The sequence below is a fragment of the Hippoglossus stenolepis genome, chromosome 14 (assembly GCF_022539355.2).
Source record: "Hippoglossus stenolepis isolate QCI-W04-F060 chromosome 14, HSTE1.2, whole genome shotgun sequence".
In the NCBI taxonomy this organism is placed as follows: Eukaryota; Metazoa; Chordata; class Actinopteri; order Pleuronectiformes; family Pleuronectidae; genus Hippoglossus; species Hippoglossus stenolepis.
This window is the reverse complement of record NC_061496.1, coordinates 8,051,931-8,065,228: the sequence shown is the minus strand read 5'-3', so window position 1 is coordinate 8,065,228 and position 13,298 is coordinate 8,051,931. Positions and strand designations below refer to the sequence as shown.

Sequence of the window (13,298 nt, the reverse complement as noted above, 5' to 3'; positions counted from 1 at the left end):
CAACATTAGACCTGAAACTCTGCTTTGCTTTTGCTTATATGGTGAAGGACAACGATAACTTTTAAGTTTTTGGACAGTTTGTCAGAAAAAAGTAAATTCAAAGTGAAAGTAAAAGTAAAAGTAAGAAAATCTGTAGTACCATGAGCTGCAGGTTCAGGATCAGGGCTGCAACTAATGATTATTGAAAGATCTATTGATTTAGTTCTCAGTCAATCGATTGGTCTAAAGAAAAGTTTTGTTTTCAAGGTGACGTCTTCAGATGTCTTGATAAACAACACGCTCTGTTGATAATCAAACACTTTCTCTGAAGAGCTCCTGATTGACAAACGGCTTCAGGTCTGTTTGGGATGAGCCCAGTTAAAGTGTTTCTTTGCTGAGGCTCTCACAGGAGATAATGCAGCTCTCCATCTCCCAGCGTGGGGTCAGTGTGGAGGCCCCCGGCCCGCAGCTTCCCCCTCGTGACCCCCACCAGTCAAAGGTGATCACTGGGGACAGAGAAAGAGAGGCACTGATCGAATTTGATAATGAAGACGATCTCTAAGCTGCTTTGCTCCACATGTTCAAAATCTCTGCAACACTCGATAAACACTAGGAAGCCCCCCTCCCTGTCAGTGGAACATTGTGTAGGTATTGATCCCGGCTAACTGGCTCTTTTAATACCTGGGGTCTGCGGCCCGGCCTCGGGAAATGCATCCTGACATGTGACGGGACGAGCTTAATAGGCAAACACATCGAAGAAAGGATGGGCCTCTCGGTTTAGCATTTCTCTCCCATTTTTTCCCAATTTACACATCTGCTGAAGAAAGGAGAATTACGGCCGCTGCACCTGCTGTTAAAGAGACATATAGACGGCAAGAGGCCCGGCACTGTACCGAGAAAAAGCTGTCACACTGTCAAAAACTATTTGTGCAGCAGAGGTGGGAGAAGTGTGCCGAGCTTACTTTTACTGGAGGAAGGGTCGAAATTCAAATGTGGGAAAATACTAAAGAAATGACAAGATTATTCTAGTAAAGGTAAATAATCATCATCAGTAAAATGTACTTTGAGTATCTGAAGGTAAAGTATTTGTGACGCAGACTAACATTCACGGATGTTTGTTGTTATAATGGACTTATAAGTAGCTTATAGTAGTTTTAACTACTGGAATTAAGTGTGAACTTTAACTTCATATACAAGTTTTACCGATGTCGTACAATTTCCATTTTCAGATCTAGTAGATTATCTCCAAGACGCCTAGAACAACATATTTGCCATGTACCGTTTTAAAGGTGGTTACAGAAAATAGTGTTTTGATTTACGTTTTAATGTGTTTACGTAACTTTGCATGCAGTTCATTGGTAAGTAAAAAATATGAATGGTATTCTTTTTCAAAACATCCTCACTTTACTTAGAGCACAAACCCTCTGCGTAGTCCTGTATATAACTGGAAACCTGCTGTTAGTTTTTAGTGTTTTTTAACTGTTAGATTCAGCCAATACACGGAGTTCACTTACAGTCCAGACTGAACGTGAAGCAAAAGATTTGTTATTCTTCAGGATCTGAGCCCCGGCACATACAATGTGATATAAAATAATGGATTTCAACATCTAAGTCTCAGGCAAAGTCTCAGCTTTAGTTTTAGAAATGAAAGGGAGATGTAACCATTTACCGCACGATGCCCAAATTGCAAAGGTTGGACAGACGTACAACCTGACTACATTATGTCTCCAGCTGCTCGTTGAGGCATTAAACACAGGGGAGCACTGGAAATGAAGAAAATGGCAGACTGTGTGTAGGCGGACATGTTTCCTCGTCAGTGATGGAGACGAGACTTAATGCAAATGTGCAAAGTTGTGGAAAGAGGAACAACCCATGAGGAAAAGCCACCACTCCACCTGGTTCTGTTACGGCTTTGGCCAGTGGAACCAGCACACTGTCATGTACTGTTGATTCCGCTGCTGACGGCGGCAGCAGGATGAAAGCAGACGTCTAGAGGAGCATAAACAAAGAGCGGCATCTTATTTTTTTTACTAATACCTTTTAATAGAAAAAGATGAACAACCAAAAATACAAAAGGAAACTGCATATTTACAGCACTTGGTTAAATCTTCTGTCATTTTCAACATAAAACAGCCGATTCACACTAAATGATAACTGTCAGTAATTCACAACCCAGGTTTAACTCTACAATACTGAGCCTACTTTTGTCATTATGAAGGAATATTTTGTATCTCATGCAACGTTCGACACGGAGACGGTGGCGGTTATAGTATTTTGTCTGAACTATAAAATACAGTGACATCGTCCATCAACTTTACCAAACAGGTAGCAGCAGAGACTTTACAACGTCTGCTGAGGGTTTTGTTTATTTTAAATGATCAAGTATTATAGGATTATTCAGGTTTGAGAGCCAACTGACATAATGAAGGCGATAAGAACCGCTGCATGAACAGAGCATCAGCGACGCCAGACGAGGCGCATCGTGAAAAGTGCGTTTACACAGCAATGCTTGACAGACTAAGACATCAATGCACTTATGTGTAACTAAGAACATGTGTTATCCATTAGAATTGAATGCAGTATAACACAGATGAGGTACTCAGACTTTGGCCCTATACAACAAGAGCATTTCTATAGTGCAATTTAGGCTGAGGGTGGAGCCTGGCATGAATATCATATTTATCGGTCAGCGGTCAGCGGACAATGCCCTGGCGTTTTGAGTAGTTCTTCTATAGAAAGGTTTTTATTCATCGACTGTCCGAGGTGTTAAAAGACACCACTCAAATAACAGAAATACTTTGAAACTAACATCGTTAAGAACTGAAATACAAACAAATGAAAACACTGTCAATTCCGCCTCCTATTGCTTTTCAGTAACAGTAGGTATCAGACTTTACTGATGAAAACTTCCCTCTGTTCTGATCTCTCCACCACTGAGACTCTCTGAGAGCAGGTGCAGGCCTCCTGAACTTCTGACTTCCCGCTAACAAACATGAACGCAGGAAGTCGTGCTGCGGAAAGTGGAGCAGAGGGGTCAGAGGTCATCTTTTGACCTTTGCATCCTCCTTGATCCTCCAGATCATCAGCTCCAGGCAGGCGGACGCATCTTCGCTCGAGTCGTGGCCCTCCACTGGAAACACAGGAACAAATTATATTAGAAATTATTCTTTTTTTTTAATTAGATTTCACAGCAATCCAGGTAATGGTTGTTCAAATGTTTGTATCTAAATTATAAAGATGACCTGGATGATGGCACCAGAGGAAAAGTTGTGATAAATTCTATACTTTTGTTTTAAATGTGTGAGATCTTAATGGATCTGTAAACTCAGACTGGGTAAAAACAGTATTGGGTCTTTGCGAACAGAAATGAGAAATTACGTTAATTTTGCATATATAGATCAGGTTGACAGATCAGATGTCAAGTGGTCACATTCAGGACACATTTCTGCATCTTAAGAAATGTTGTACTGGAGTAAACTGTTGGTTAAACTACTGTAAATGGTTTTTCATTAGTCCTGGACAGACCTTAATATTTCAGAAAAACATCATGTGTAGTGATGAAGAAACGTGTCTTTATGAGGAAATTCAGCAAACTGTACAATAAATAGCTTTAACACGCAGACTTCCACCGACAGAGCAGTTGAGCAACATCTGCTGGAGACACGGCCACACTGCAGTCACATGATGTAATATATAACACATTTATGATTTTTTTATTCATTGGAGTTCAGTTTAATTTCATTGACTCACTTTCCCTGGACTTTTTTTTTTTATTGGAAATCATTGTTCTGGATTTCCTATTCCTACTTTTATTGATCCATTCGAATCCTACTGTTGGGTTACGATCACACAACTCTTACCGTTGTCCTGGATGATGCGTTTGAGGTGTTCAGCCATCAGGTTTCTCAAGGCACGTTTGTAGGGTAAGCCGAGGCGGTGAGGGAACACGATGGCTGTGTCTACGACTGAACTGTGGATTAGCTGGAAAATGAGAGACAGGAAGAGACGGAGTGATTAAACCGATAAAACCCATTGTCTCATCCTGGGCAAATGGCCAAGGAACAAAGGGTTTCTCCCATTAAAGCAACATTCAGCTACAGATACTACTCTATTATAACTGTAACTAATTATAACCAGTTCTCTGGTTGTCACTGACACATCTTCAAGATTGTATCATATTCACTTCACAAATTAAACCAAATTGTTACATAGAGCGTCTCAAGAATTAATAAATGCAGAGTCACTGCACCTTCAGAGCGAAGAGGTCGCTCTCCAGACTGTGTCCGATGAGAATGGATTCAGCGCTGAACATGCTGAGCAGCACGGCCTGAACATCTCTCAGGGTGATGGTGGCGCTCTCCAAGTCCTCCTGCGTCACCCCGGAAAATCTGTGTGTGAGACAAAATCTCCCTTTACAATACTGTTTCTGGAACTGTTGTTTAAAAGACTAAAATAATTTAAGGCCTGGCAACAGTTGACAGTTACTTTAAAACTATTCCAATGGCCCAAACTCACCGTGTGTTGTAATCCACCACTTTGGTTATAGGTTTGACGAAGGTGTCGTAGATAACTTTCATCTCAGAGTCAATGACCGTCACCCTCGTCAGTTCCAGGCCTTGTTTTGTGTAGCACTGTTACACAAGGACGGAAAAAAAGAACAAAAACACAAGATAGGATGAAAACAACACTGACCCTGTGAACTTAGGACAGACAAGAGCACACAACAGTGCACTGAAAATGACAAATAGCTTCTCAGAATCTAATTCCACCAGATGGAAGAATAATGTGCATTAATAAAAGATTGAGCTCTGAATGACTCGCCCAATAATAATAAAACTGTCCCACCAATAAATTAACTCCAGAATACATGTTCAAGGCCAAGTCTGTATTTACTCTGGAGTTTTTCAGTAGGTTCATGTTTTGGAAACATTTGTCTCACTCACCATCTCACAGTCCAAAGCAAACACCCCTCCGTTGCCATCTGGTGGTAGAGATTTACTGAACGTTGACATGTAGCCATCTAACGACTCTTTCCGCCCGTCCTGAACATGTTGCTGTGGGAACAGGAAACAAGTGAACTCAAGGGGTGACATCTTAAGAAAATGAAAAACTTGGACGATATATGAAAACAAGAATTTATTCTGGAAATGGTTTATTTACATTTTCAACTGGAAGGCACAGAAATAAAGGAAAGAGACTGACCCCTAGTGGTTGAATGGAAAGTTGTTTTCAGTTTAATTTAACTGTATTCCTGATACTGACCCACATATATAAAGCCATAAACCCAGCCCAGTCATTTCACACTGTGTGATGTTCTGATGATACCTTGCACACTTGGCAACCTGGAGCGCCCACCGCACCAGCACAGCAGTTGTAGTTGGTCTCCCAGCCTCCAGAGCCTGATGGACACAAGAGACAGACACAAATCTGATTTAAATTGGACGATCACAACTATTTACACTAATAAATGATGAATGGAAACAAACCTACCTTTGTGTCTCCGTAGACGTCCCCAGTGAAAACTGCATTCCTCTTTCCGTACACAGTTGCCATTGACATTGATCCTATACTCTGCTCCACATCGACAGCATATCTTGTTCAAGGCTGGGGAAACATTACAGGCCCATGTCAGTTAGTCTCACACAGCCGAACCTTCGCAGTCCTGAGTCAGCACTGTAGGAATGGTGACACTTCGTTTTTTAATTCTTTAAAACATTTCCAATCACCTTGAGCAGCGCTACACACAGGATGCAGTGTCAGTGCCCCAGCGAAATATTGTAAGGGAGGAACTTATTTTTAGTGGAACAAGTGGATAAGTGATCACTTAAAAAAGAAAATCCCCCAAAAAACTGTAAAAGGCGTGTGACTGATATTTGGCTGCACAGTCAAAATCTTTGTCAAAACTTGCTATTTTCGGAGGGTAGGTTGCTCGAGGTAGCTCGGAGGAAGTTGTTGTTTCTTACGGCAAACAGTAACAGGATGGGTGGAGGATGCCATGTGAAACATATGGTAAACTGCAGGCTTATACCCACTATCTACATCTGGTGCATGAGACTACCTGTCAGCTGAACGTGTCATAACTGCTGGACCACATGCTGTATATCCATGTTAGTTTTAATTTACAAATGAGATACTTACGATCTGTGATGGCCTTTTTCTCTGGGACGTTGTATACGAAGGCCTTGCCCGGAGCCTCTGGGTTAAATCTTGGGTAGCCGTGCTCCTGCAGCTGCTCCTCTGTCATCATGTACGTCTTCAGTTTCCTGTACAGAGTGAGTCCTACAAAGAAACAGGGCAACACGTGTAAACACGGAAAACATGATCCTTCACGTCATCGCGACCAAGGCGCTCCACTGTTAGCTCAGCCCAGAATAAGAGAAAAACAGAATTTGTCCCTCACCTGTGAGTTTCTCCTCCTGCTGTTTACCCATCCTGTTGACAGTGAAGCTGGTTGTAGCAGCCAACCGACCCCCGAGAACTTCCTCATGGGACTGGGCCTTCCTGTTAGCAAACACCCCCGGGTCCTCTGTAAAAACAAAAACACAAAACACACAAAGATACAGGGGTTACAACTAGAGTTTACTTGGATGAAACCAGTACATCACTAATGTCCATGCTCACGTGTTGCATCATATTATATATATATTATATTTATTTGGCTCATTGATGCATCCTAAGTTTTATTTCTTGTAAATGTATGTAAACAGAAAGTCGTGAGAACACAGCAGCGGATCCCCAGCTGGATTCACCGTGAGCGAGTGGGGGGTTGATGACGCTTCTAACACACAACAGATGCAAAAATGAAAAAAAAAACTCAAAGAAAACAAATATCTCCCGGTGAAAAAGCGGTGACACACACGTAGAAGATGTCAAGAGAGTTTGTGGTGATCAGAGCTGACGGCGGCGTCTGTGTGTTGTCCAGTAAATCCTGTGATCTCCGCAGCGGAGGTAATATGTCGCTTCCTGCCTCTGCCTGCTGCCACCGGCTGCTCCAACTCTACCATGAATAATGTGGATGATTCGATGCTGTGGTGAATGTGTCTGTGCAGAAGAACTCCCGCTGTGTTGTGCATGTTTGAAAGGCAAACTGCAGGTAAACACCGGATTTTACCCGCAGGTCATGGTCAGGTTATGTTTCCTGTATGTTGAGGTGACTTACTGGTGACAGGTGATGGACGGGAGCTGCACTTGCTGCGAAGCTTCTTCAAGGTGTTGACAGCTACATTGAGATAGATGTTCTTACTGCTACTGCGCTCATACACCAGCTTCTCTTCGTCGAGGCCCTGAAACCAGAATCACACCTCAATCACTGTCCGAACTTCAGCTTGTTCTACTGGAAAACAATCGAGAGGCCCTCGGAATAAAATCATTTTACTTTTTATGTAGGAAGCATCTTCTCCCAAACAGTTTACGAACTATACATAGTTACAAGCAACAAGAGAGAAGAAATCCGTCCGTTACACCAAGTCAGATCCCAGTTTGAAGTGTTATGGGGAGGTTTTTCATACCATCTGGAAGGCAGCGTCCTCTGATGGGCAGAATTTGACACATTCATCTATGAAAATGTTGAGGTAGCGCTGGCGGACGTTGGTAGGAACTTTGGCCCCAAAGTCAGTGGGGATGATGGGCCGCTTCATCGAAGAACTCTGAAAAAGTTAAAGCACAGAGAAAACATCAGGCATTACAGATCATACTTATTTTTGTTTTATAGGTTTTAGAAACCTGTGGATACCTTCATGGTGGGAGTGTGCGCCATCCTCTTCCCCGTCACAGTGGACATAGTCTTGGACAAAATACCGGCTGTGGTTTGAGCCTTGACAGTCTGATGCGTCTGGTTGGGGGATAACACTCGACTGACAGCTGGTTTAGCATCTGCAGAACCTAGTGAGATAAAACACACACACAGATGTGACTTCAAATTCTGAATGTCAAGATAGTCCAGGTTCTACCACCAAACCCCAAACATATAGACAAAGCTGAAGGCTGCTACCATGTGACAGAGGCACCCATACTTGTTTTGGAGGATGATATCTGTGGGCTGGGACGGTGTGCTATCCTCTTCCTCTCTCCAGGGAAGCTGGAGCTGGAGCTCTGTGCAGCAGCTTTGACTGAAGCAGAGAGCTGAGCAGCTTGATGCTGCGCCAGCTGCATACGCTGGTAGCAGACCTCCTGGGCCGAGGCTCTCTTGTACGGTCGTACCTTAGTTGATTCACTCTGAAAAACAGGAACAGTCAAGTATTTATTTGTCTATGACGTTCAATGGAAATTACTCAACTGCGGCATCCGACTGAAAGTCTGCTAATGCAAATAAGAACACAAATATGAAGTATTGGTTGCGATTCCTCTTTGACAAAGCAAGTAGCTGGAAGCTAAACAGCTTATGTGATAGTGTGCAAAGGATTGAGGCTCTTATGTTAAGATTATTATCCTTGATATTCCATCAGGGAGGTGTCCGATTGTTCCCGAAATATTTCTGCAGCGCTACAGCGACCCCCAACACACAGCCAGAGAACAATCACCAGTGACAAGCAGAACAAGGAGTCCTGCAGCAAATGGTGAGGGACCCACAGAGCCATGACCACATCATCATCGAGTACGATTGGAATTGCATGAAGAAACACACCAAATACTGATCTGATTTAGTTTTTCTCTTTACTGTATTTTGTATGTTAACTGATGAATTAAAGCTACTCATGTGTCTTTGAAAACATCCTCACTTTACCTTAAGGCCCTCAAACTTTTGCCCACTACTATATATAGTTAAATCTGTCTTTCATGTAAAGATCAAGCTGATGCTGAAATACACCGATGCATTTATCATTCGTTTACTTGTTTGTTACATCAGAGGTAAAAAGTAAAAGGCATCAATAATTTAAATTATGATCAGCTGAGAAATACATTATCATTCAAAATACAACTTAAGCTTGGTTATATAACAATACCCCTTCAGGCTGGGCCTTTAATACAGCCTCTCATGATGAAGTCCACAAAACAAGATCAAACTACCAATACCTCAGCTGACTGATTAGCTCACTGCCCCTTTGGAAACAGCAGGTTTACTGTCACAAACAGATGAAGTGGAAAACCCCACCACCACCGCGTTCTGCCTCAGCTCACAATATTCTCACATCATACTTCCTTGTTTGTTGTAATTGCCGGCAGGCCTCAGCACTCCCTGCCTCTGGCAGAGAGGTTTGTATTCAGTCCCTGTGTCATGTATTTTCCTCATATATCTACAAAGAACAGTGACACAACTACTCAGTGAAATCTGTGAGGTTTTTAGAGTCACTTATGGCAACTTTGAGATTGTGTCTCATGACCAGAGAATAATGTTGAAGTTTGACCGGAAACATTTACTCAAGCGTAAACTCAGATTTGACTTGAGTCAAACTATGAACTGAACCATTCCAGCTTTGTATGAAGTCAGGACTCAAATGCTACAATGTGAATAGTTTACTTAAGCATCATAACCAAATAAGAAAATTAAGTTATGCAGTAGAGCCTGATATCAGTCAGGCTCTACTGTTCATAGCTTCCTCCCATAGAAAAAAAATGGACTTTGATAAGTTTAATCAAATCATTATTAAAAAAAATATTATTTAAACCTCTTAAATACCATTTTGCAAGCATGCTTTGTATAAAGGGATGTCCTGAATTGCTGCAACTTCTAATACCGTTTCACAACACATTTATGGGGCTTGTGCCCGTCTTGTAACGACATAGTGCGATGGTGAAAGATGACAAACTTAAACTTACTTTGGCAGAACAATGTGAGACTCTCTTCTTTTGACCGGGGATGAGAGTGGTCTCTGGGCTTTTCTCCTCCTCTGAATCCCTAGAGGGCTGAGAGGGCACAACAAACCATGTTGATTCAAATCAAATTCCACCAACTGGCATGAGCTAAATATGAATCTGGTCAGAAAAATCATGGTGGAAGTGCAGATACCTGTTTGGTTTGCCTGCCCTTGTCTTCCTTCTTTACATCCTTGGATTCGTTGAAGATCCGCAAACACTCCTCCATGGGATCTGAGTCAAGGTCAAAATCGTCCTGGAAACCGGAGATGTCGATTTCGAGTTGATCCACTTCGTCCCTATCTGCGCTGCCTCCCTCCACGTCACCCTCATCGTCAGAGGAAGACGGAGTCAGCTCGGACACTTTCCTCTTGTTTAGACACGCCCTCTTTAAAGCATCAGCTGACTTTCTCACCAAAACTTCCTCTCCATCATCGTCGTCATCGTCATCGTCATCCACCTCCATCGGATCAGCCTCTTCTGGACTCTCGTCTCCAAACAGATCTGCGTGGCTCAGACTCTTCCGCTTGTTCTCAGGTCTTTTCCCATTTGATGAGCTGACGTTTTGCTTCGTCTTATTGCTGCTTGCAGAACTTCCTCTACTGTGACTGCTGCTGCTGCTGCCACCCTGAGAACTGCTTTTGTTCATTTTCTTCACATCCTTTTCTCTTTTACTCGTGTCAAGTTTACCATTTTTATGTTGCCGGTCCTTATTCCTGCTGTGTTCCTTTTCCTTGTCTAATGTTTTGGGTTTCTTTCTTTCCCTTGAATCATTTTCTGTGTCTATGTGTCGTTTGCTTGAGTCTGTTTTAACTTTTTCCACAGCCTTGATTTTACCATCAATTCTCTTTTTGTCTCTTCCCTCCCTCTGAATTTTATCACTGGTCTTATCCGTTATCGTGTTTTTACTATCATCTTTCTTCCCAAGACTCTTGTTCTCTTTTTTTGCAGACTCCTGGTTTGAGTGTTTTATTGAACCTTTGTCGTTGCGACTGCTGCTACCGCTTTTACTACTTAACGTTTTCTTTGCCTCTTTTTCAAATTTATGGATTTTCTCAGATTTGCCACTTTTCTCATGACTAATTCGACTAACCAGCTTATTTTTCTCTGGATTGCCCTTTCGTTTAATGTCTACCTGGACATCCGAGTCCTGTGCCGAGTCCTCTTTATTCCTTTGTGTCAGTGCATTTATTACACTTTCAGTTCTCTCTTTTTTCTCCTTCGCAAAAGCGACACCAGCCGTTCCAGTGTTGCCTTTTCTCTGCTGGAGATTTCTAAGAGAGGTGGGTCGATACTCCGTTCCAGAGCTCTCCTCCTCAGAGTCAGAAAAAGTGTATTTGGACATGTCTACACTCGGCTGCTGTGTTTTTTTCACAGCTACAACGTACTCCTCATCTGATAAATCACGCACAGGTAACTTGTGTGTCTTGCTCCCATGAGTCTTAACAGCCCGGGCAGCCTCTGCCCTCTTGCTCTTTGCTGCGATTCCTGCCGTGTAGTTGGAGAGTGGGTCATACTCCATGTCTGTAGAAGGTTTTGAATTGTCCAGAGTGTATTTACACTTTGAGGCGACTGCGCTGATTGAATACTTTGGGCTGGAAGGGGGAGAGGGGAGTTTGTACGTTTTTGTCCGAGTTGGAGGCTTTTTCAACGTAGGAACATATTCCATAGAGTTACTGTTGCTCCCCTGGTTGTCGGAATCCAAGGTGTACTTGCTGCAGCTGGGGGAGGGATTATAACCAACTGATGTGATCTGATAGCTCCCAGGATCGTAGGCCATGTGTGAAGCTGCAGCTTTACTTTTTGTGGCACGAGATGAAGACAAACTGGTACTCCCACTGGGATTGTATGGTTCGTCCCCAATTCGAGAGAGCTTCCTCTTCTCCCACTCCACCTCACTGCGGGCCTCCTCAATGGCCCTGTTGACCTGCTCCAGGGCCCCGCTGAAGTCCCCCGACTCAGCCGGCTTCCCATTCTGCTGCTCCTGGGGCCGCACCACTTCTGGGTTGAAGGGATCATAACCTTGTTCTGCAGGGACACAAGGGAAATAGTTGTATTCAAACTGAATGAAGACTCGTTTAAGATTTGAGTTTTCTAATAGAGAAGCACCGATCAAAGTTGCCCCAATATGGAGCTGGTATCTTGTTTGATGTGACCGATGCACATTAGATGATTTAAAATTTTCATTTGACTCCGATATAAGTTACAAGCTGCCATTGAAATGTGATTTAAAGCTCCAGACAAACAAATTAATTGTCAAACCACATTCAACAACTAACTTTCACACTGGCTCTTAAACCTTTCAACACATCACACAACTATAATTAACTAAATTACCCTCTTACAATACAAGTCATTTCATTACATCGCTGTTCGGGGAGGTTTCAATGTTGTGTTTGGCAGAAACAGTGTTGGAGAGGAGTTGATTGAACCGTATGACTGAATCAGCTTTGTCTAAGTGTTCCTAATAAACCGAGAACAGAGAGTATGTGGGTGGCAACAGTATCTGGTACCTTTGCTTTATAGTTTCTGTTTATCTATTAGGTTTATTTTTCAGGGACAGTGCGACAGGACATCCAGTTCATGAGTTCTCTCTTTCCACAGTTCCCACAGTGCTGCTCATTGTGGGAACTGAACTTTTAAGGTCTTGACCTTATTATGTTTTGTTATGATTGAGAGCTTAATTTTGAGCTGAGTTGAAGACCTTTTATTTGAGTTCATTAATTTCTTGCCATGGGGTTTTGTGAAGCACTTTGTAACCTTGTTTAGATAAGTTCCATATAAATAAAGTTATTATCACATGTATAACAACAATGGTCCCTGGACTGGTTGTAAAGCTGGAGGCTACAAAAATCTACTGACAAGTTAAAAACGATTATCAGTTATTTTGTGTTTAGAAATGTCTCAAGATTTGACACTGCGCACTTGAACTCCCCTGGCAGGTCAACACAATAAAGACAAACATGTACTTTCTCGTAAACTTCTCAGTTTACATTCTCCATGGAGGGATCCGACGAACCCAGTGCAGATATTTAGCTCGACGTTCACGAAGCTAACAACAGAAAATCACTTGACACCGTGAGAAACACTGATGTCTGGTCCTCGCGAGGATTTACCCCCCCGGACCCAGCGGCCTGAGACGTCCCAGTCTCGAGTTAAAACCCCAGTAAACCCACAGACGAGCACCTTTCTGGGCGGAGAGCGGCTCCCTGTGCTTCTTCACATCCGCCGGCGGAGCTCCGTAGGACGGCCGCCGCTGCTGGCTGTGCCTGAAGTGACAGTAGGCTCTGTTACACCCATTCCTGCCGCCGCCAGCGTCGCCGGACTCGGCGTAAAACGGGCAGTCGATCCCTCGGAAGAAGCCGGTGGAGCGTAACATGGTGTCCGGGTGCTGCGCTCATGCCCGCGTGGACTCGCTCGGGTGGTTTCGCCTGCGTAGTTTTTCGTGGCGATGCGAAGAACCAGAGAGAGCGACGGAACAATAACAACGTCCCTACGGCGCCATGTTGGATCGGTGGGAGGAGTCG

General features: G+C 43.2%; 1 protein-coding gene across 1 annotated transcript; it reads right to left on the bottom strand.

Annotated features, from left to right (window-relative positions):
* Nucleotides 1–2,000: 2,000 nt before the first annotated feature.
* rexo1 (REX1, RNA exonuclease 1 homolog) lies at nucleotides 2,001–13,298 on the bottom strand. The gene is made up of 16 exons (XM_035176645.2): nucleotides 12,958–13,298; nucleotides 9,926–11,799; nucleotides 9,736–9,822; nucleotides 7,992–8,193; nucleotides 7,712–7,860; nucleotides 7,488–7,625; nucleotides 7,139–7,262; nucleotides 6,380–6,505; nucleotides 6,118–6,258; nucleotides 5,470–5,583; nucleotides 5,305–5,378; nucleotides 4,923–5,033; nucleotides 4,495–4,610; nucleotides 4,229–4,367; nucleotides 3,840–3,960; nucleotides 2,001–3,109 (listed from the first exon to the last, which is right to left on the bottom strand). The coding sequence occupies exons 1-16, from the start codon at nucleotides 13,148–13,150 to the stop codon at nucleotides 3,021–3,023; spliced, it is 3,798 nt and encodes a 1,265-aa protein (XP_035032536.2). The 5' UTR covers nucleotides 13,151–13,298; the 3' UTR covers nucleotides 2,001–3,020.